Here is a 22,445-nt window from a genome sequence, read left to right on the forward strand (position 1 = left end):
TAGCTGTGCTTGTTGCTAAGCTCTGGGCTGCTTTGAGAGTTGGGGAAATGGACTGGCCACTTCAGGCTTGACTCGCTAATAATAAGCTAGGAGGACACCAGATGTGGGAATGGGAACTCAGGGGCCTGACCTCCTAAGTACTCATGAGAACAAAAATATCACCCATTCACAGACCTGCAAACTCAAATAAGGCCTTTATTACAAACAATGGAAATTTTGTTACTGACAACACAGTGTGCTTTTTCATTACTTTAGACACATTTGCACATATATTCTCATAATGAACTAAAGCCTACTTTTGCTGTGTCACAGAGCCAAATCACCTATTCTTTATATTTGCATAGGACTTTAAATCTTTTAAGAGGGCTTTCTGAGACATTCTCTCATCTGAACCTCAAGATTCTTTTTATTGTAAATGAGATTCATATGTTGTACACATTTTACATATTTTCTATTCTTTTGGTACTTCCTGGTAAACCAGCAGAATCTTCCCAGATGTTATATGTCAGTGTTCTGTGAATATAATCCACTGTGTTTTTCATTGTCTTATTATTGTCTATTTCATTTTCTCTTTTTCTAGCCTGTCTTTTGCTTGGTTAGGCCGGGTTATTTTGTTGGTGGTAGTTGGTTGGGTGGGTGGATTTGTTGTTGTTTTAACCCCTCTTACTTTTTCTCCATTACATATACACACTCTGGTTTTCTGTCTGTACCTGAATATTAATTATTTTGTCTTCCCAGAGACCAAACAGTTTTATTTGCACTCATGCATTGAGATTTTAAATATCATTCTTTCATGTTTATATAAGAAGAGAAGATGCCCAATATTGCATTCTGTGTTTCCCTACACATTTTATCCTAGATATTCCCTCTACTAACTAGGTGAATTGAACAAGCCCCGCCACCTCATAAACTTGATATTCCTCATTGTTTGAGGAAGACCAAGATTTACTAGAGATATTAATTGCAAATATTAGAGTGAACACATGTAAAGTGCCCAGCACGTTGCCTAATGCACACTTAAGAGATTGTACGTAGTCTATGGTGGTGATTATGAGCGCAAATGTGGTATTAGAGGTTAGAACATGGTCTTTGCACCTTCATTACTGGTAACCATCTAAGAGTGTCTCTTGCTAATGGACCCAAATTCAACCTTGTCTTGCAGTTGAATGTCTAAGTTGTTTGCCATGTTTACCCTTTATAAATAATATCTGGTGAACACTTGCCTGCATATAGCTTTATTCTCCTTTTGAATTTAGCATTTGAATGTATTCCTAGGAGTGATATCACTGAGTGAAGGGGTATGAACATATATAAGATTCCTGGTAAATAATTATTGCCCGATTGTGTTCCACAAGAGAAACATCAGATTACACTGCCACCAAAATCTAGAGAAAGATCATAGAAGCTTTCTTAGCCTTAGCTGATCTTGTTTCCTGTTTGACTTTTCTTATATAGATTTTTCTTTAAAACTACATACACACACCACACACACACACACACACACACACACACACACATGCAAATATACACATCGTTTTGTGGAGTGTGGATCAATGATGGTATTTAAATACCATTTGCCGCCTTTTGGTAGGAACTTGTCATCCAAAGTTCGAGACGATTTGGATGATATATAACATAACTTCAGCTAGTACTGGCATTGAATGAGATTGGTTTATATACTGAAAATGATGTTCCACTTTCAGTCCTCTGATCAGATCAAGGGGAAAGTCTCAGCTTGGTGCTAACAACGCTTTAATGCCCCACTACCCCCTTGCTTATTTTCCTTTTAGAAAGAGGAGCTGATTTCCCCCCTGAGATTCCAGTTCAAGCTGAATACCCTCATTTTTGTCTCCAGTGTGTTTATTTTCATGTGTTTCCTACTTCTTATGAAAAGCAATACCGGTCTTTATTTAAAATTATGACACAACGTTTCCTGGTTTGCACACATGTATGTCATTGATAGTTAAATTACAGATAGGGCGGAAATCCTGACAGTGTTGTTCCAGTCATTGAAGTTGGGGGTGTAGTGCATGGGTGGTACATTCCAACAGTTGGCCCACTAATATTAACAAATATTCCTTGACAAAATATGGACTAGGAGTCTCCATAATGCCTGGCGTAGTGTGGAATTTAGCAATTGCCTCTTCTTCCCTACGCATTTATGAGTGCAAACACCTTGCAGTTGGCCATAAGGCCAGTAGCTTTTATATTCAGTGGGTTCTGGGGATTCGTGACCAGGTACATAATCTCCTCACTTGGCAGATTAAGAACGGGAATATCCCAGCACTGAAGGATGTATAAATCAAGACTGACATTGTGAATAGAACGATTCAGAAGATGGGATTAAAGAGCTTAATGGTAGTCATTGTGAATCACAATGTCAGCTTTAGTATGATTCTAACGATGTACTTGCTAACGCTAATGAGGTTTGATAGAATAAAATTAACAATGTCCAAACAGCCCTATGCTTTCGCAACAAAGGAACCATATCTCAGAGCAGAGTGATACATTCTTTCCGTGGGGCTATTTAGTCGATTGATTTTGGGTTTTTTCTCTTTTAGGATATATTTAAATTTGCAAGAACTTCTCCTGTCCCAAGACAAAAGAGGTCCATCGTGGTATCTCCCATTTTAATTCCAGAGAATCAGAGACAGCCTTTCCCAAGAGACGTTGGCAAGGTAAGTCATACAAAATACAGATGACGTGACAAAGGCACATTTTAATAAGGAGGAAAGCATACACAGGGCAAGCTGACTGTGACCGTCTTGGTGGCCTCCTGAAGTTGGCCTCTATTCCTCTATGATAAGAAACCAGATGGTTTTGCCAATAGAAGAATGACAAAAGCCATCAAACAAAAAATGGAATTTATAAAAACAACAATAATAATACCTCTGAATATCATGCTTTGGAGAGCTGTGTGTCATACAAGCATGCTAAAGTTGTGTCAGGAAGATGTCACTGGTTAATAGATTCATTGCTTTTAAGATAATGTCCAGGCAACAAGCCAGATTCTATACTATACATGCCATACCATACCATACCATACCAGTATAGCAGTATGATATGTGGCCTAATTTAGATCCTAATTTTCAAATGTGTAAGTCCAGTGGCACCCTGGGTCAGCTCTCTAAAAAAAACTAAGATCATACTAAGATCAAAAGAACTAAATCATACTAGCCAGACCCAGAAAACACTGTTGTGTGAATCAGGGGAATAAGTTTTCCAGGAAGAAATGTTCACTGTTAAATGGGCAGAAATACTGATGTTGCTTGATCAACACATTCTCTCCCTGTAGGAAAGTCAACATGGAGAATCAAATGTAAACCAGTTCGTATTTTTGGGTCATCCTGGAATTTGAACAGTGGTGGTTAGTTCAGTGAATGACCTTAATGGCTGGATGCTATTGAACTATTTACTCATTCGTTACATAAATAAGGAGCACTTGTTATATGCCAGACTTCAAGATTGGGACTGGGTGAATATTGGCGTGAACAGCAGAGAAGCCCCTAGTGTGATAGAGCTTTATTATAGTGAGGAGGCTATATTTCAATGAGGAAATAAACAAACAAGAAAATTGCAGAGGATAATAAATTCTGTGAGGAGCGGAAACAGCTCTTCGTGAAGAGAGTAAATGGCAAGGCCAGGGAGTAGAGGAACAGCAGTGTTCATGTACATGGCCAGGAAGGCTGGTCTGAGACCATGGTGTTTGAATGGAGACTGGAGGGGTGAGAAAAGGATAGCCGCAGCAAGATCTGGGGAAGCTGCACTCTTAGCAGAGGGCACTGCACCTGCAAAGGTCTAGAGGTGGGAAGGAACGAGGCGTATTTGAGGAGCAAAACATCTGGATGGCTGCATTGTGAGTGGGGAAGAGTGGTGAGAGCTAAAGTCAGAGAATCTGGACTGTCACAGTGGCTTCAGACACCATGGCAAGTGGGAATTTCATTGTATACACAGCAAGAGACCACTGGAGGTTCTCCCTGGGGTATGTGTGTGTGTGTGCCTGTGTGTGCGCACACTGAAAGACCCTCTGGCTGCCTCATAGGGAATGATTTGTGGGAGCAGAGTGGTTACGAGCAGTGGGCACAGAAAGATCTGCCAAAGGGGGTGTTATATGGCGACCTGGACCAGAAGTGAAGGTAATTTGGACCATTAGAAATCTATTTCTGTTGGAAATTAGAGGCATCAATAATCCAGTGTCCTGGTAATCACCATATTTGAGATTTGAAGCTACCACTGTGCCAAAGATGCCTTTCTTTAAGCAAAACCTTGCCAAGGGTCCGGGACATGGGACAAAGGGGGGCAGAGCTGTTCCAAGTGGGCGATGGTGGGGTTTAGGAGCCCTGCCCTGTGGACAGCCCTAACCACTGCGATGGCCCTTGTGTCGGTGTCCCTGAAGCCAAGAGTGGCACTCACCAAGGACCAGATTCCTCAAGGCTGCAAGGCTCTGCCCCCAAACCATTTCAGAGACACCAGTTGCATCCTTGCTCTTTAGACGTTTACGTAAGTCTGGTGGTCTCAGCCCTCACTGTGCATCAGAGTTGCCTAGAGAAGTTAAGAGACACACGCCAGGCTCCGCCTCCCAAGATCCATTCAATTGGTCAGGAAGTGGGGACCATGCATCAGCAGTTTTCTTTTAAATCCCAGGCGATTCTGATGTGCAGCCAGGGTTGAGAACCCCTGAGGGTTCTACACCAGGCCTCCTTCCAGAGTAGCGATGGACCAACAATATCAGCACCACCTGGTTGGGAATACCTGGACGGCCGTGCAACAGCTACTGGTTTCTCCATGCTCTTTATACCCTTAAAGGAACTTTTTCCCTCTGTGCATGCTTGGTTGTATCCATTCACCTTATCCTTTTCTTCATGTCTTATGCCTCACCGTCATCAGCCCCACACCAGGAGCTAACAAGGGATGCTCTGCTGAGCTCTGAGACAGTGTATAGGTATCTTCAGAGAGTTCTGGGGAGGTGGGGAGAAGGGAGACGCATCCTCCTCGCCCACTCAAACTCTCTGAGTCAGGCAACTCTAACTGCATAAATATCGCGCATCAGACGAGTGTAGAATGCCATATGAAGAAGAGACTGTGGTTATGAACGCATAAGGACGCTGGCCTCACTTTGGTTTCCCCCAGAAGCTGACCCTGAGACAAGAATTCAAATGCAACTAGTTTATGTAGGAGGTGAAGAGAATACTGGTAAGGGAGGGGAGTGGGGGGAATGGAAGTGATCCAGGGAAGGAAAACAGCCAACTGAAAGGTCTCTTTATCAAGGCAACTACCACTGTAGGTGACTGCAATGTAATCCCCAGGGGACATGCTAGGGAATGGTGGAAAGCACATTCCACAGGGGAGAAAGCTGGGGTATTTACAGACCAACCCCATCTGTCTTTGGTTGAGGATCTTTCACAAAGGCACAAACTCTCCAGCACATCCAGCCTTCCCTGTGTTCTGGGTGCCAGCATGACAGCTTTCTGAGGCCTGGGGGAGACAGTTGCAACCCTGCTGGTGTGCCCTGAAAAGGTGAGGTCCAAGGAAGGGGACAGGGCACGGATGGACTCCATTCCATCACCAAACTTAATACAGATACGTTTGTTTGCAGGCCACATTTTCCCTGGCTCATCTTCCGCTCCCACCTCATTTTCTGAACTTTTTTTTGTCTCATGCCTTTGGAGAGGACTGTGCTTGCTTCTCTCCATGAATACGTACTCGCTGCATGTCAGGTGGGCAGATCTCTGAAGTTCAACCCAATCCGCATCACTAAGCACACATTCTGCATCTGCATTTACAAAGCACCATGCTAGGGGCTGGGGATCTAAGGACAAAAGGCAATAGACAGGATCCTTAATCTCACAGGATTATAGAGGAGTAGAAAAAAATCATCACAAACACATTATTTGTACGATGCTGTGAAGTATAAGCACCTTTCACCCATTACCTTAAATTCTCATACAAGCAACCCCATGAGGGTCATCCTCCAGTGTGCAGGGTGAGAGTAAGCAGAGTCAGAGGGAGACGGTCACCTGTCCCAAGTCACACAGACAGTTAGTAGCAGAAACAAATTCCAAGCCAACCCTTTGAGGTTTCAGTCTGTGCTCTTAACCCGCTAAATGCAATCTGAGAATTCCCTTACATGGGATGAAATATCTTTGCTGACAGTTACGCTCTTTTTTTTTTTTTTTTAATTTTTTTTTTCCAACGTTTATTTATTTTTGGGACAGAGAGAGACAGAGCATGAACGGGGGAGGGGCAGAGAGAGAGGGAGACACAGAATCGGAAACAGGCTCCAGGCTCTGAGCCGTCAGCCCAGAGCCCGATGCGGGGCTCGAACTCCCGGACCGCGAGATCGTGACCTGGCTGAAGTCGGACGCTTAACCGACTGCGCCACCCAGGCGCCCCGACAGTTACGCTCTTTAAAACAACATTAAGGGGCGCCTGGGTGGCTCAGTCGGTTAAGCGTCCGACTTCAGCCAGGTCACGATCTCGCGGTCCGGGAGTTCGAGCCCCGCATCGGGCTCTGGGCTGACGGCTCAGAGCCTGGAGCCTGTTTCCGATTCTGTGTCTCCCTCTCTCTCTGCCCCTCCCCCGTTCATGCTCTGTCTCTCTCTGTCCCAAAAATAAATAAACGTTAAAAAAATTAAAAAAAAACATTAAAATTAAATTTAATTATTTGAATTTGAAGTGCACCAAAGAAAAAAAGTAGGATGGATAGAGGGCTGGGTAATTGGATAGATATATGAGAAAACAAATTTAGTAAAATGTTAATGGTAGAATTGGGTGGTGGGCATAAGGTCGATCACTGAAAATTTCTTTCAGCATTTCCTCTGTTTGGAAATTTCCTAATACAATGTTGGAGGAAAATTAACTAAATACAACGTTATCATAAGACACAAGAATTGGTGTGTTGACTCAAAAATAGTTTTTTGTCTTTCACTTCAAGAGGATGGATGGAGACTAAGTACCTATTTCTTTTCTTTCTTCTTTTTTTTTTTTGTGTGTCATATTTTATCATAAATGCCTTTTAAAAAAAGGAGACTCACACACTTCAGGGTAAAGACATCAAAAGCAAGGTGCTGCCATGAATCCACTCTCTGGGGGAGATTTTTCTCAGTTGAGGCTGTGCCATGCAGAATTGTGTATTGACAGAAAGGCTTTGCAGGTAGCCCTGGGGGCTAGACCAAGTTTTGGTTTGATGCATTATTTACCTGCCAAATAATTAATTAGTCGGTAAGTGGCTAACTTATTGGAATTTGGAAACAGCTTTAACATCATCTCCCTCAGTGTTTCTGAAAAATGGCTTAAATACCCAGTTGCGAATATACTCCCTCAAACCTGTGACTTCCTTCCCTTTTTTGAGTTCTAGATCTGGGAGTGTGTGCCCTAAAGAGAAATGAGTAGCTGCCACCAGGTGCTTTTTCCCTCCCCCTTCAAAGTGTGACTATTTCAAAATTTGAGCCATAAATAATTTCTTAGTTTTACCAACTTTCACTGATAAATATTTGATTGCCTCTTTAGAGATTTTTGAGTTCCTGGGCCTGATTGATTGAGAGCAGGGGACTTTAAATCTGTGGGGCAGCAAGGAGGTCTTTGGGAGACGTATTTTATTCTGTTTTATATTAAGTTTGAAAGACAAGTCATTTATGAAATGCTTATTAGAGATTCTAGTTTCATCACAAACCCTTTTCATCAAAACCAATGAAAGTACATTTTACTGAAAATCCTTTTTTTATATCCCCTATAAATTGGTAGAACGGGCCTTTAGAAGGACATCTTTAACCCAGGACGGGAGAAATATGTAATTGGACCGTGTGCTTTTCGTAAAGGGAATCAACATAGATCATTAGAGCAAATCATGAAAACCACTCAACCAGGACTCTGCTTTGATTGTGTCATGAATGCACATCATCCACAAGGGTAATTTATGGCAGTTCCTAAATATTGCTCAGAGTTCTGGGCATACCGTCTAGTAGGGATCTCCCCACATGCACGTAGTCTGTACCTCCCATTTATGCCCAGCTTTGCAAACAGGTGCCAAGGAACCGGTGGCTCAGGACTGAATTTGTTTTACTCCACGTAATAGCCATTTGCATCACTTTGAGAACACATGGGTGCCAAGCTGTGTGGGCCACAAATCTGGTCCTAGATCCCCAGCACTGCTCAATCTCACCCTCCTACTAAAAACATAGACTTAGCCCCGTCCTACTGCCTGACTTGTTCTGTGTCGTCACCATCAGCCCTCCACCCCTTTTCAAATCCACTGTTTCACAGTTTTTATTCAAGTCTGACTACATGCCTCCTCTCAGAAATTTACAGCAGTTTAATTTCTCTTTTTAAAAATTTTTATACATTTATTTATTTATTTTGAGAGAGTGATGGGGGTGTCAGAGGCACAGAGAGAGAGAGGGAAAGAGACAATCCCAAGCAGGCTCCATGCCGTCAGCACAGATCCCTACGTAGGGCTCGAATTCACGCACTGTGAGATCATGACCTGAGCCGAAATTAAGAGTCTGACACTTAACTCACTGAGCTACCCAGGCGCCCCTAATTCTCCTCTTAAAAAGAAGCAGGAGTTTTACTCAATAACTAAAATTTACCACTGGCTAGTGTATAGGAGAGAAATGTGGGGGCACCTGGGTGTCTCAGTCAGTCAAACCTTCAACTTTGGCTCAGGTCATGATCTCCCGTTTCACAGGTTCATGCCCCACATCAGGCTGTGTGCTGACAGCTCAGAGTCTGGAGCCTGCTTCAGATTCTATGTTTCCTTCTCTTTGTCCCTCCCCTGCTCCTACACTGTCTCTCTCTCTCTCTCAAAAATAAATAAACATGAAAAAAAGAAAGAAATTTGAATATAAAAGATCCAAGATGTCCAGAAACTCAATATTCAAAACTTCTTGCAGAGATGAATAGCATAATTTATTTCTACATGCAGCAACACCACTCATACATATGCCTTTACTATTTCCATGACTTAGAACTCTTTCCTCTTCCTGGGACACAGCCCCTGCATCCACACTCTCTGGGAGCTGACGCGTTTACATTCAAGGCTTCGCTGTCCAGTGGGACATTTACATCCTTGCAGAAAATTCTGTCCACACTGTCCAGTATGGTAGCCTCTAACCAACCACATGTGGTTATTGAACACTTGACATGTGGCCAATGCAACTGCGGAACTGGAGTTTTAAATTTTATCTAATTTTAATGAATTTTAACTCAAAATTAAAAACTACTATTTGATTCAGTATTGGCATGAGAAATCTCCTTTTTCAACTGTAAATTTTAGTCTAAGTACAGGTCAAATACCTTTCATGAAAATATAATATCTAAATTGATATGTAAGTGTAATATAAACAGGTTTTCACAGGCATATTACCCCCACACACAAAGCATGAAAAATATCTCATTAATAATCCTTATATTCTTGTCATGTTGAAATCAAAACATTTTGGATATCTTTGTATGCTTAAAATTAATCTCATTTGTTTCTTTTTACTTTGTTTTTAATGTGGCTACCAGAAAATTTAAAATTATTTGTGTGGCTCACATTATATTTCTATTGATCACTGCTGGGCTAATGCCTGTTTCTGATGCAGTCTCTTCCTTGGGTTTTTTTTTTGTTTGACCTCCTTTACACATTGTTTATACCTCCTTGCTCACACAGAACACATTCGAGAGAGCAATATAGTTTCTTTTGTATTTTTCTTATCTTTCTGTTAACTATAATTCATCAAGTGTAGCGATACAATCCACTCAAATATTCTTTGACTTGAATTCTAGTTAGGTCTATGCCTGGTTGGATAAGGCATTCACTGGTTCCTGATTAAAGTGATCACAGCCCGGTTTGTTGTTAGAATGGAATTAATAGACCGTTATATGATCAGTCTGGATATTTCTAGCAAATTTTAATTTTCCACAATGACAGTGAGGATACCAGATAAATTGGTTGGTAGTCAACCATTATGTCAGGTCAAATCTGTATCTTTGGCAGATTGTGATAGATTGGATGTTGATGGATTGTGTGTGGGGGGGGGGGTGGGGAGGGGAAAGAGAGAAGGAGAGAGAGAGAGAAGAAAGAAAGTGCTTGTATTTCCCTATTTGCTCAGACGTACGGTATTTTAAACCCACTTAAATAAAGAACCTCAAAACTAACTTTATTCACAACTGAACAGAGTTAATTTTAACTTATTTCAACTAAGTCTAGTAAAAATATATATTCGCCATTAACAAGTGTTGCCCTCTTTCTGCAAAGTTTAATTAATGATAAAACATAATTGAGTTGTTTTGGTTGTTTGCCAAATACATATATATGCAAAAATGCCCTCCGTGATATACATCCAGCAAATAAAGGCATCCGAGCCTATGGAGGAAGCAATATTTTTAGTCCTGGGTTTATCACCCCTTCAGTTCTCAATGTGAAAGATTCCCAAGGCTTTATTGTTATGTACATTTGGCCTCAGACTGAATTTATATTTAATTATTCGTGAACATTAAAGGATCTGGCATTTCAGCTTGAATTAGCACCCTGGAGGCAGGAGAGTTGAAGATTTTCAAATCCAACTAGAATCTTCAACATCTAATGAATGTCAGCATCTAAGCCAAACCTGGGTGCCCTGCCTTGTTCTTACAACAACCCCACAAAGTGCTACACCCATTTCTCAGATGGGGAAACTGACATCAGAGAAAGGAGACAACTTGCCCAAGGTGACTCATTTAAAGAGCTGTAGCACGAATACCGGAATCTAGGAGTCTTGAGTGCCCATCAGCGATCTCTGTACCATAATGTGTGAATGTTGAGTCCCCATGGGTCTCTGCTGTTTGCATAACATGCTCATGTGAATTGCCATCTGACTCTCGCACATACTCTCAGAGACCAGCGTTCTATCCCTATTGTACTGAGGAATCGAGGCTAGTACATCATGCAAGACGGTTTCCTTGTGGTACAAACTGAGGTGTTGTGCAAGCTGGGTTCCTTCTGCGTTACCACCTGCCATGCACTGGGGGGTCTGGATAGATTTCAAAGCAGCACATGGTGTGGGCTAAGGAATAGGCTTTATTCGAGAAAGAGAACACGTAGAAGCCGGGGGTCAGCCAAAGGTGAGAATCACTGCTCCCCTTTCCCCATCATCCTGCAGAGAGCTATGCCAAGGCCTGGGCAGAGCTGAACATTGTCCAGGTTTGCCAGATGAGGCCCTCTGCTGACATCACTCTCCCTTCTTAAGCTACCTTGACTATAACCTTGTCAGTGGACAGACAAATTCTTGGGGTGCCTGAGCACAGGTACCCAGATTTATAGAGGTTATCTAAGATTCCAGATGCTCAAAGCCAGATGCCTTGGACAGTGATATGGTGGTTAACCAGCTCTTGAGTGTGAGGAAAGCCCTAATTAGTAATGTTTGCCACTTTCTTTGGCGTAAGTCTTCCCACAGTGACCAATTTCAAGCTACCAATGTTCAAACTTCTTAAATACTTAACAACTGACTTTGACCAAGAAGTAGGAGCTAGCTCCAGCTTACCGCTAACCTTGGGACCTATGGAATGTGACACTGGATGGGCCAGCGAATGCCCTGGCCCAATGGGGATCCATACTTGAGTGGAACCTCCAGCTTGGAGAGGTGGCTTCCCCATCTACCCATTTAGCCCTGAAGTCACCTGTTTCTTGTCCAGGGTGAGCATGAGGGGTCATTCTGGATAATTCTGCCCCTTGCAACCCATTAAGAACCTTGTCTAACACCACATCACTGGTGGAAAGGAGAAGCAGACCTTGAACCAGCACCCTTTCAGCTTTGCCCCACTTCTCCTCCTGTGCACAAAAAAACCAAGTCAGTTCCCTGAGGCTGACAAATTCTGTGACAGTTGTCCCAGTTCTACCTGGAAAATGAGGAAGGGAGAGATAACATCCTCTGTGAAGTGCGGAGAAATGAGGTTAACCTCACAGTTATTTGATGTGCATGTTTGTGCACTGAGTCAAGGCCGGAGGTCATGTCTTGGTTTAACAAGACCACGTGTTGACAAGCAGAAAACTGCTTTCTTCACCCGGCAAGGAAAGCCACCGTCTGGCTTCAGAGCACGCTCTTTTTGTTGTTGTTGGTATGTTGCTGACAACCCTGTTCAAAGGAACCACAAGGAACAAAAATGAAAGCAGAAAAGGCTAACTTTGGTGTAATTAAGAGATATCACTGCTCCTTTTTCTCAGCGATGAGGCCACGGCTGACTCAGTCGATAAGGGCGGTGAAGGAGCAGGGCCCAAGGTGCTGCAGGGAATGGACTGGCCCTTTTGTGGTCAAACTTGCAGTCCCAGGTTTTGAGGCAGAGCTGGATGGCAACAGAAACAGGCCAATCCACGGTTTTCTGAAAAGGGGGAGGGGATGGACAAAGAACTCACCTTTATTTCCTTTTCTAACCTGGAGCTCGCCTTGGCTTCCCAATGGGGTCCTAAGGGAGAGACTTCAGTGTGGGGCTGGTCCTGCCTCCAATAGCAGGAATGGGGAAGGTCTTGGACACAAATGCCCTCTGGAGCAAGTTTAAACGGTCCCGCCTGTGGGTGTTTCATTGGAGATGCTGGTGTTTCGGATCAGGAGATGAAGAACAGACCCAGCTTAGGCCTTTGGGGAAGGCAAATATTCCTCCTAGGCTGAAAAATTGAGGCTCGTGCATTCATTCATTCACTTAGCCATTCATTCAGAAATGTTTATCGAGTGACTACTCTGTGCCAGGCACTGTGCTGGCTGCTGTCCATGGATTCCCCCCCTCATGGGACACACAACTGGAGGAGACACAGAGCTGTAAACATGCAGATGAGACGGTGACAGGGAACAGTGGACATGTGGAGAACCTGAGAAGGCAGAGGACGCAGCTCCCAAGAAAACCCTCCTCGTGTATCATACCAGCAGGCAAGGCGAAGTTGGGCCAGAAAGAGTTCTCCAGGCAGTGACAAGATCATAGGGGCAACATCTAGAACCCAGAGAGAGCATCCAGTACCTGGAGAGCCAAGAATCATTGAATGGGGCTGGGTCAACAAGGGCCCCTGACAAATAAATTTAGAGGAAGAATTAGGGGCTGGACAATGAAGAACTGTAAACACAACTCCAACTCCAGCGAGTTCACGCCTTATTCTGCAGATATCAGTTATAAATCGAGGAATGACATGACCAGATTGGCCTTTTAGGAAGATAAATCAGCTTGTGGTGGGTCACACCTGGAGGCTGAGAAAACCAGAAGCGAGGTGTGTGTGTGTGTGTGCGCGCGCGTGTGTGTGCGCGCATATGTGCGCACGGATGGTGGCTGTAACAGCAGCCGAGGTGGGCGGTGCATGGCACCTGGGCCTGGAAGTGGCTGGGAGACTGGAGAGAAGATACCAAGGCAAGCGCTGGGCAGCCTTGGTGAGTGTTGGGTGGGGAGGGAAGGAGGTAGAGGAAAAGGAAGACCCCCTCTTAGCTGGGAACATCATGCCTCCATAGGATGCTGAAGAAGTCACCTGCACGGAGGGTTTAACTGTGGGTCAGTAGACTTTTCATAAAACCAAGGGGCTGTTTTATCCCTCCTCCCTCAAGTTCACTCTTTACCAGGGCTGCTGTGCTTTCCTTCCGTGAAGCAAGGGGTAAGTTCTCCCAGAGGAGATAGATCTACCCTCACATTATACACGGGTGGACGGACAGGCTAGATGCTAGATGTGGAGCTGGGCTTCTAGGGAGTAGGTTCATTTTGTACCCGCAAGGCTCGTGGGCCACCAGACTCTCAGAAGCTCCTTCCCTATGTGTCCCCAGGTGTGAACACAAGTCCTGCCTGATCTGTGCCTTGTGATTTCAGTTTAGTTATTCCTGGTTCTGGATTTGAAACCTTTTTTTTTCTTTTTTTTTTTCTGCCAGCTCAGAAATGCACAACAGCTGTGTTCACTGTTGGCCTTCTAGCCTCGAATTCATTCTAAATACTTTCCTTCTTAGTAATTTCTTCTTTGAATGCTGATGTTGGCTATGCATTAGTATACACAATCCACAGGCTCTATGTTGCTCAATTTTTAGTTCGTTTATTTGACAACTTAAAATTCCTCACAAGTGGTGCTTTTATTTTGTTATTTGCATCTGGAAATCATTGCTAACACGCCATGGAATAAATCTGGGGTTTTTTTCATAATTTTTTTCTTATTATAAGAATAATAGATGTTCATCAAAAACTTTAAAGAAAAAAACATATATTTAACAGTAACGATATAAGCATCTCCCAAGTCCCACCACCACCTTCCCCATAGTTTGAGATAATCACTGCTGGCCCTCCGTCTTTAAAGTGCATACAAATCTGTGAAAGCACAGCTGCCCACGCCCCGTCCCATCAGACTGTGGCTTCCCTGGGTCCGGAGTGGGGAGTTAACCTTGGAGTTAACGATTCTAGCACGCACACCCCAGTTCTGCTGGTTCTCCCAATTCGAGAAGCTCTGTCCTCAACGTGCAATACCCACACAGGGCCATCCTGTACTCCCTGACTTTCCACTCACCAACATCTCAGAAACGTCTTTCATGTCCTCAAAGGTCCTACTTCAATGGCATTTTGTTTCTTCTTCTTTTTTTTAAGTTTATTTATTTTGAGAGAGAAAGAGAGAGTACAAGTGGGAGAGGGACAGAGAAAGAGAAACCCAAGCAGGATCTGCACTGTCAGCACAAAGCCCCATGCAGGGCTCAAACCCACAAACCGTGAGATCATGACCGGAGCCGAAATTGGACACTTAACCAAATGGGCCACCCAGGCACCCCTTCAATGGCATTTTGAAATGCTGTGTGATGTGGTGTGCCATTGGCTCAGCCATTGTTAAATGCCCGAGGTTCTTAATGCAGGGTCCACAGATCCTGAGGGGGGCTGTGGGTAGATCAGTTCCCTTGGTAATCCAAAGGATTTTTGGTTTTGCACTTGAAGTATTATATGGGGAAAGATGCCACATGATTTACAAAAGGATTCCATTAGACAAAATGGTTAAAAACCTCTTAGACCATCCCCAGTGCATGGCATTTAGTGGTTTCCCTTGAACATCTCCTAGTTGTAAGTCATATTGCTATGATTGCCACCATTCACAAATCTTTGCCTAGATAGGTATGCATGCAAGCTTGTGTCTATGTATATATGTGTGTGTACGTGTGTGTGTGTGTGCGCGCACGCATGTGCATAAAATCAATGGTTACCTTATATGAAACTTGAAACCAACAGTCAAGAGCTGATGTAACAGCCTATCTCAGGAAACAACCCCCTGACTGACTCCTACCTGAGATAGGCTTGAATCCACTGTGTCCCTGCTCTGATGCATTCTCTGTCCGTCTCCTCTGCGGCCCTGCTTCCATCTGACAACACCAGCTTCTCTTCCCCACCCATCCTCACACTCCCCAGGTCTAGAACATCTTTGTTCTCATCATGCTGTGCAGCTATCATCTGGGACAATATATCCTCACTCCTGCTGAGGATTAAAAATACGGCTAATAGGATATATATGTTCCATGCATGCTTGGGAATGTATGGAATACACTGGAAGCCTTCCAGTTCCACCTGTGGTTCCCCCATCATTCTCACTCTCCTTCTCTTTCCCATCATTACAAATAGCCTCATTTGTGCTGCCCTCTCTCTGAGATTCTCCGCTGAGAATTGCCCTCTATCAGAAGGGCGCTGCTGGGCTCCATGCTTTGTGTGCTTCGATACTAATTCCGTGCAAAGGAGGTGTTTCCATGGCCTTTACAGAGGAGGAAACTCAATGACTTCTCTGATGCCTCAGAGTGCTGAAGCTGGGATTTTTAAAAGTCTTTATTGAAGTATGATATATAGACACAAAAGTACAAGATCATGAGTCTCCAGTACCATGATTCTTTTACAGACAGAATGCACCCATGACGTCAGCACTCCAACCACAAAATGGAACGTTATCAGCCCCCAGAGCCCCCTTCACGTCACCTTCCAAGCACTCACTCCACATCCCCCCAGTGTAACCAGCCCTCCCCTCTATCACCGTGAGCTAGTTTCACCATTTGGTACATAATACAAACAGAATCATACAGCATGTATTTTGTGTTAGCTTTTTGTATTTTTTGCTCAGCATTACACTGGTGAGATCCATCTTATTGTTAGGCACATTTGTAGAATCACAGATGTATAGTATCACATTTTCTAAATACACCACACGCTCTCATTTCTACTGTTGAGAGGAATTTGGATCATTTCCAGTTTGGGACCATTACAAATAGTACTGTGATACTACCCTCATGCATGCCTTTAAGTGAACATACGTACACATTTCTGTTGGTGTATATCTAACCATGGGGTTATTGGGTCAGTTTTAGTAAATTCTGCCAGACAGTTGCCTAAGTGGGTTATATGGAAGCTGAAATTTAAACCCATTATTCTGACTCTACAATGACTTGTGGGAGTAGGGTGAGAGGCATATTTCTTTTTCTGTTGTTCCTAAAGAAAAATATATCCAGTTTCTGTCCTACTTGGTGGTGATGGCCGTCAATATCAACAATAGCAGGGACCTGTGGAATGTTTTTGGATCACATTAGAACCTGTTGCCTTCACCGTCGAGAACTGGAGGAGGTCACTGGTTCTCCACCTGTGCTGATCCTCATGATATCAGGCCGTGTTACCAAAGACCCTTAGCAGCACACTTGTCCCAGATACAGGAAGATTTGCTACCCGGTAAACAACAAAGCGTTCTGACCCACTGATGTACAGTTGTTGAACAGACAGTACGCATATCCACCTTCATTTGACATCCCTGATGAACCACTGAGTGTTTGAAGTGTCCCCTAGTCCTTCCTAAGTGTCCTTCCTAAGACAGAGAAATCCACCTTGAGGCTCTTGCTGCTCTCTGGTTATGTTTGTGCTTATTGATATTTCGATCTTCTCCCTCTCTCAATTCAGAGAGATCATAGACCATTAGAGTTGGCAGGAACTCTGGAGATGGCCCAAACCCTTCACTTTAGAGATAAGATGGAAAATTATTTGTCCAAAGTTAAAAGACGGCAGAAGTCCTAATCTGCCCCTCATTCTGTTGCCCTTTTGCTTACACTGGGCCTTCTGAACCTTCATGGTCCTGGGGAAAACCTGAGCCCAGTCTGGAAACTTCCCAGGACTTTAGGAGTCTCAGCAAAGCACACCATGATTAATGTCAGGTGTCCACGATCTCTAGGATCATTCAGCTGAGACTGACCTTGTCCCATATCTTTTTGCTGGTCTTAGCAGCATTCTTAGAGGGTGGTTCCAACGCTAAGGGTTCAGCTGATGGCCCCCATGTGCCCTCCCAGGGTCAGAACACATCACAGGACCAATCCATCCTTTGAACAGGAAAGACAGGGGTGAACACTCCAGGAAGTGGGAATATATCAGTGCAAGATCCCACCTGGGTAACCCCTGTTTTGTTTGAAGAGAGAAACTTACAAAATCCAAACAGGCTAATTTGGAGAGCTTAATTTCTGCCCTGGTTTGTTTGCTTGTGTTGTTCCCATTTTAGCCTCAACATCTAGCATGTCTTGTACAGACTAGGCTTTCAATAAGTATGTGTTGAATGAATAAATAAATGAGTGAATGAATGAATGAATGAATGAGTGAAGGAATGGCCAAAAAAAGGTCAATTCCAGTGGTCCCCCCACACTGGGTTAGCACTAAAGGACTCACCTTTACCTTTGCCTGTAGGCACCTATATATTCTTCTATATGCATAACAAATGCCTTTAAGTTTGGGATTAAGAAAAATAATTTTTCCTTTTCTATATCAGTTACTATTAAGTGGATAAAATGATGACTTTGGTAGAAGAAAGAAGGTATATGGGGAAAGTTTCAGAAATTTAAATGTTATATATGAACATATATTTACATATGTATTATATAATTTGTATTATGTAACATGTTATGTAAAGTACATTTTGTGTTGTGAGGTGACACTTCCTGATTTTAGTTTTGTGGAAAGAATGGATCCTTGTAAGTAAATTGTACAGGTGACTGAAGCAAAACTGTTTTTGAAAAAGTGATCCACTTGGATGCCAGTATCTCTGTAATGTTTTATACAGTAGTTCCCTCTCTTAAAGTAAACTGAAGTTAACATGCCCATTTATTAATGGAAAGGAGGCTTTTATTATTATAACTATAAAATGAAATTGTGTTATACCTTCCAAAACCGGGGACACATGGAGAGATTATATGCTCCCTATGTTAAGTGGCTTCATTCTGCTGGGTATTTTCGTGTGTGCTTTTTATTTTTTTATTTTTTAATGTTTATTTTTGAGAGAGAGAGAGAGAGAGAGAGAGAGAGAGAGAGAGAGAGAGATGGAACATGAGCAGGGGAGGGGCAGAGAGAGAGAGAGACACAGAATCCGAAGCAGGCTCCAGGCTCTGAGCTGTCAGCACAGATCCCGATGCAGGGCTCGAACTCACAAACCATGATATCATGACCTGAGCCGAAGTCGGACGCTTAATTGACCTAGTCACCCACTCAGGCATGTGTGCTTTCTATACTTTCCTGATCTCTTTCTCCATCTCCAGGCGCTCTTATCCGCCACTCCTCCTTCCTGACCCTCTGCCTGTTCTAATAAGATTAACTAGTCCTTGGAATTTGCTGCTTTCAAATTGCTGTCGGCTGGGAAATTAGTCTTCGTGCATATCCTAATCCTGTGATATAAACTCAGAAAAATGACATGAGACAGACTTGGATTTGGTGTCTCTTCTACCGGTAACCAGCTGTTTGACCTTCGGACAGGCCACTCGAACCGTATGAGTTCTGTTTCTGATGTGAGACAAGGCTGGTAACACCTTCCGTCCACGTTTGAGGAAAGACAAAATGAGACCACTCCGTTGATCTCTGGCCACGTAGTAAATGCTCCGTCAGTGTGCCCCTCCTTTCATTCTCTCCCTTCCTGGCCAAAATCCACCTGCAAAGGTGTTAAGTGCTTGTGAAGCTCTCTCCAGGAGGAAGCAAAATGGGCTTGTACTTAGGTAGATGTTGAAGATATCTTTCATTCATCTTATGAAGATGTTGACCCTTCCAAAGAATGAAAGTTGTCGTGTAAGTGTGCTATTTAATCAATATTACTGTACTAATAAAAGATGCTAACGTGACTTAGCACTGTCCAGGCAGAATGTTAAAAAACAAAACAAAACAAAAAAACCTTTAAAAAAAAAAAAACTGGTAATCCACTCTACCCATCTGCCATTTTCTCTGTTCTAGTTGAATATATGAGAGCACATCTTCAGCAATAAATTCAAATATAAGCACCATGAGATCTGGTCTGTTCACAATTGCACTTTTGGGGCCTGGAACGTCATAGATGCACCATAATTTTTTGACTGAATAAATAATCTCTTTCCTGCAGATGTTGTATCATTTATGCTGTGCCCAGGTCCTGTCAAAGGAAAAAAAATGAAGGCAAAAAGAGAGACACTCACCCAGCCATTTGTCTATTTTTTTTCCCCCTCTGCTCAGGGCTAAATTTCCCTGAAAAATCACATCAGATCCCAGCTGTCAGAATGAGTTCATTAGCCGGGCTAGGGATTCTAGCTTCTGAGAGCCTCAGCTTCCCCCCCAGCCAGGTGTCTGCTTCAAGAAGAGCGTTCTCTTATGCAAAACGTTGGTAGAAATGACCTGCTTTCTGACAGAGAGCAGCTCCAGAATCTGCCTGCCCTGTGCTACGGGATGGTCAGTGTAGACGGAGGAGCATGCAGGCGGCCAGAGACCGGCGGCAGGAACGTGACCCGGCCGCTCTGGCATCGTGAGCTTGCCGTGCACACGGTCCAGTTGCAGAAGGAGATGCCGTGGCTGTGTTCCTCCTTGCCCTTGCTGCTGTAAGCATGGGGACATCGCATTCAATTTTTGGTCTCCATCCATATGCTGCTCCTCCAATGCATTTGTCCACATGAAGGGAGATGAAGCGCAAAACGGTAGGACATCCAACTCTGCTTTAATTACAGTGATGAGCTGTTTGTCCCGGTGCCACCCGCTGCGATGCCGCCTTGTTCCCCTGACAAACTCAGAGCAGGGGTGACGCCGACTTCCCCGGCAGCCGCCAATCGCCGTTCCCGGGCAGCAACCGTGTTTGGTTTGATATTTATTGTTTGAAAACCAAGGGCTATGACTCTGCCAAGCTTAATGAAAAGGGGAAAATCGCTGGGGGCGGGTATGCAATTTTGAAGATGGGAGGTTTTGAACAAAGTCCTGATACTGACAGCATCCCTGGCACATGACAGATGACGTTGTCATTCTCAGCAACAACAATGCGGTCATGGCTCTCACGCAGGTTTAATTGTCCAGCAGACACTAAGGGCCATGTCAAGACAGTTCAGCCAATGGGAATCAATACACCATTCAGGGTCCTTTTTGCCTTACGCTTTGCACTTCATTCATTCATCTTTTTCCCCAAAGAAATTGCTCTTCTGGAGGGCTTCTGCTTGCTCACATGGTATCTCCCTCGCACTGGTCTCTGTGGTCGCAGAGAGCAAAGACCTCACCTTACTCACCTGGGTTCTCTCGCTCCAGGCACAACACCCGCACGCGACATAAGCTGTAACTATGGATTCAGTGGAATTAGAGAGACCAGGAGCCTGGTTACTCGTGGAGGCATAATTTTTTCGGGGACCAGAGAGATGATGACAGGCACAGGGGTGGGAGAATATGGACAGCAGCCTGTGGAATCTGAGCCCTTCGTGATTGGTGGGCAGAACTTACCAGAGGAGTCAGGGCAGTGGGTGAAATCACGGGCCAATGAGTTGGACCGCATGGCTTCATATCCCACCCTGCCACCCACCAGCCAGGTGACTTTGGTCGGGATACGTGACATCTCTGTGACTCAGTTTCCATATATGCACAGTGAAGGTGATAATAATACCTGCCTCATAGGATTTTCCTGAGGGTTAAATAAGACAATCCTTGAGAGTATTCTGGCACGTAGAAAACTCTCAACCCATATTAGCTATTGTTGTATATTGTTATTATAAATACCTAATGCAGTTAATATCTTTGTACTTAGGACTCACCAAGGGCAGGTGGGAATGTCTCTTTTGAAGACCCAGAGATGGATTTACCCTTATACCCCTAACATTATCCTCAAAGACACTATTTGGCTCATTTAAAAATTATTTACTCATTTTTAAAGACCCCTTTAAGCTCTTTTTAGTACAAAAAGTAGTTCTATTCCTATTCTCATAAGAATGGCGTGAAAAATCTTATTACACTCATAATCTTAAATTAAGATAATTGAAATCTGCTGTTAGAAAGTGGACCCCAAATATATCAAAAAATTAATTCAATTCAATTATAAATAACAAGAATCAACTGTACTTGAATATGTGTGAAGTATAGAATCATAGTTAAACATTTAAAGAATATGTCCTTATCTGGTTACTATGGTGACAGGTTACTCCAAGAATCCGTGGTTCTATGGTAACAATGGAACTATACTATTTCCTCTCCATATTGAAATATTCAGCAACTAATTTCCTGTAGCTTCATAATATGTCACGTTAATGACCTCAGAGGTGGAAACCAAGGTGGTGAGATCATCTCCATGCTCTACAATTATTCTATGAAACAAAGCAGGAAGAAAACATGTTTTTATACTCATTGGACTGGGAACTACAAGGGAGTTCTTAATGAGAAAGAGATAGCAATGACACTTCATGGGGAAGTGCTAAATTTAACTCAAGTGGTTACTATTACTTAGTCATTGGGTCCAGAATAGATAGGATCACCACCATGAGACAATTATAGTTTCATATGGGTGAAGCCAGAAAGAATATGGTAGAATTCAATTCAATTTCACCAATTGTTAATGGAACCTATCATGTGCTGGGCACATATGAAGTAGGAATTGCCCCATAGCTATTCTTTGTCTGTTACAATTTTTATAGTATTTTTGTGTGTGTGTACTACCAAACATTCAGAACAGTAGGAATAATAAAGAAAGAAAATGTAACTGAGGTCTAAAAACCCTATTGTCAGTATTAGTTTCTCCAAAGTTCCTCGCAAAATCCTAGAGGTAACAAAGGATATGAAGCAGAGGTGTGTTGGAGTCAGCTCATACCAGCTTGCACCAGTTGGTATGCATCTATCCCCAACTCTGTATTCAGTGATGTCACTTTAGTGGCTTGAAGTCATCCATGAAGGGAGTGTTTACACCATAGGAATTGGCAAACACTAGAAATCAGGTTCGTTCGTTGTTTCCTCCTTCCCTCCCTCCCTCCCTCCCTCCCTCCCTCCCTCCCTCCTTCCTTCCTTCCTTTCTTCCCTCCCTCCCTCCCTCCTCCCTCTGTCCCTCCTTCCTTCCCTACCTTCCTCCCTCCCTCCCTCCTTCCTTCCCTCTCTCCCTCTCTCTCTCCCTCTTCCCCCTTCCTTCCTTCCTTCCTTCCTTCCTTCCTTCCTTCCTTCCCTCCTTTTCTTTTTTCTTTTCTTTTCTTCTCTTTTCCTTTCTTTCTTTTGCTTTCTTCCTTTCTTTCTCCTTT

At 43.4% G+C, this 22,445-nt stretch overlaps 1 protein-coding gene across 1 annotated transcript in view; it reads left to right on the top strand.

Moving 5' to 3' along the window:
- CDH13 (cadherin 13) overlaps positions 1-22,445 on the top strand; it is a 1,019,316-nt gene that overhangs the window by 448,939 nt on the left and 547,932 nt on the right. The window contains exon 5 of the mRNA XM_047077419.1: positions 2,562-2,678. Coding sequence (XP_046933375.1) covers positions 2,562-2,678 — 117 coding nt within the window. The remainder of the gene's footprint in view (positions 1-2,561; positions 2,679-22,445) is intronic.

Source organism: Lynx rufus, unplaced genomic scaffold, assembly GCF_022079265.1.
Source record: "Lynx rufus isolate CCGP_SWC_20201006 ecotype Redwood Valley unplaced genomic scaffold, mLynRuf1.p SCAF_16, whole genome shotgun sequence".
In the NCBI taxonomy this organism is placed as follows: Eukaryota; Metazoa; Chordata; class Mammalia; order Carnivora; family Felidae; genus Lynx; species Lynx rufus.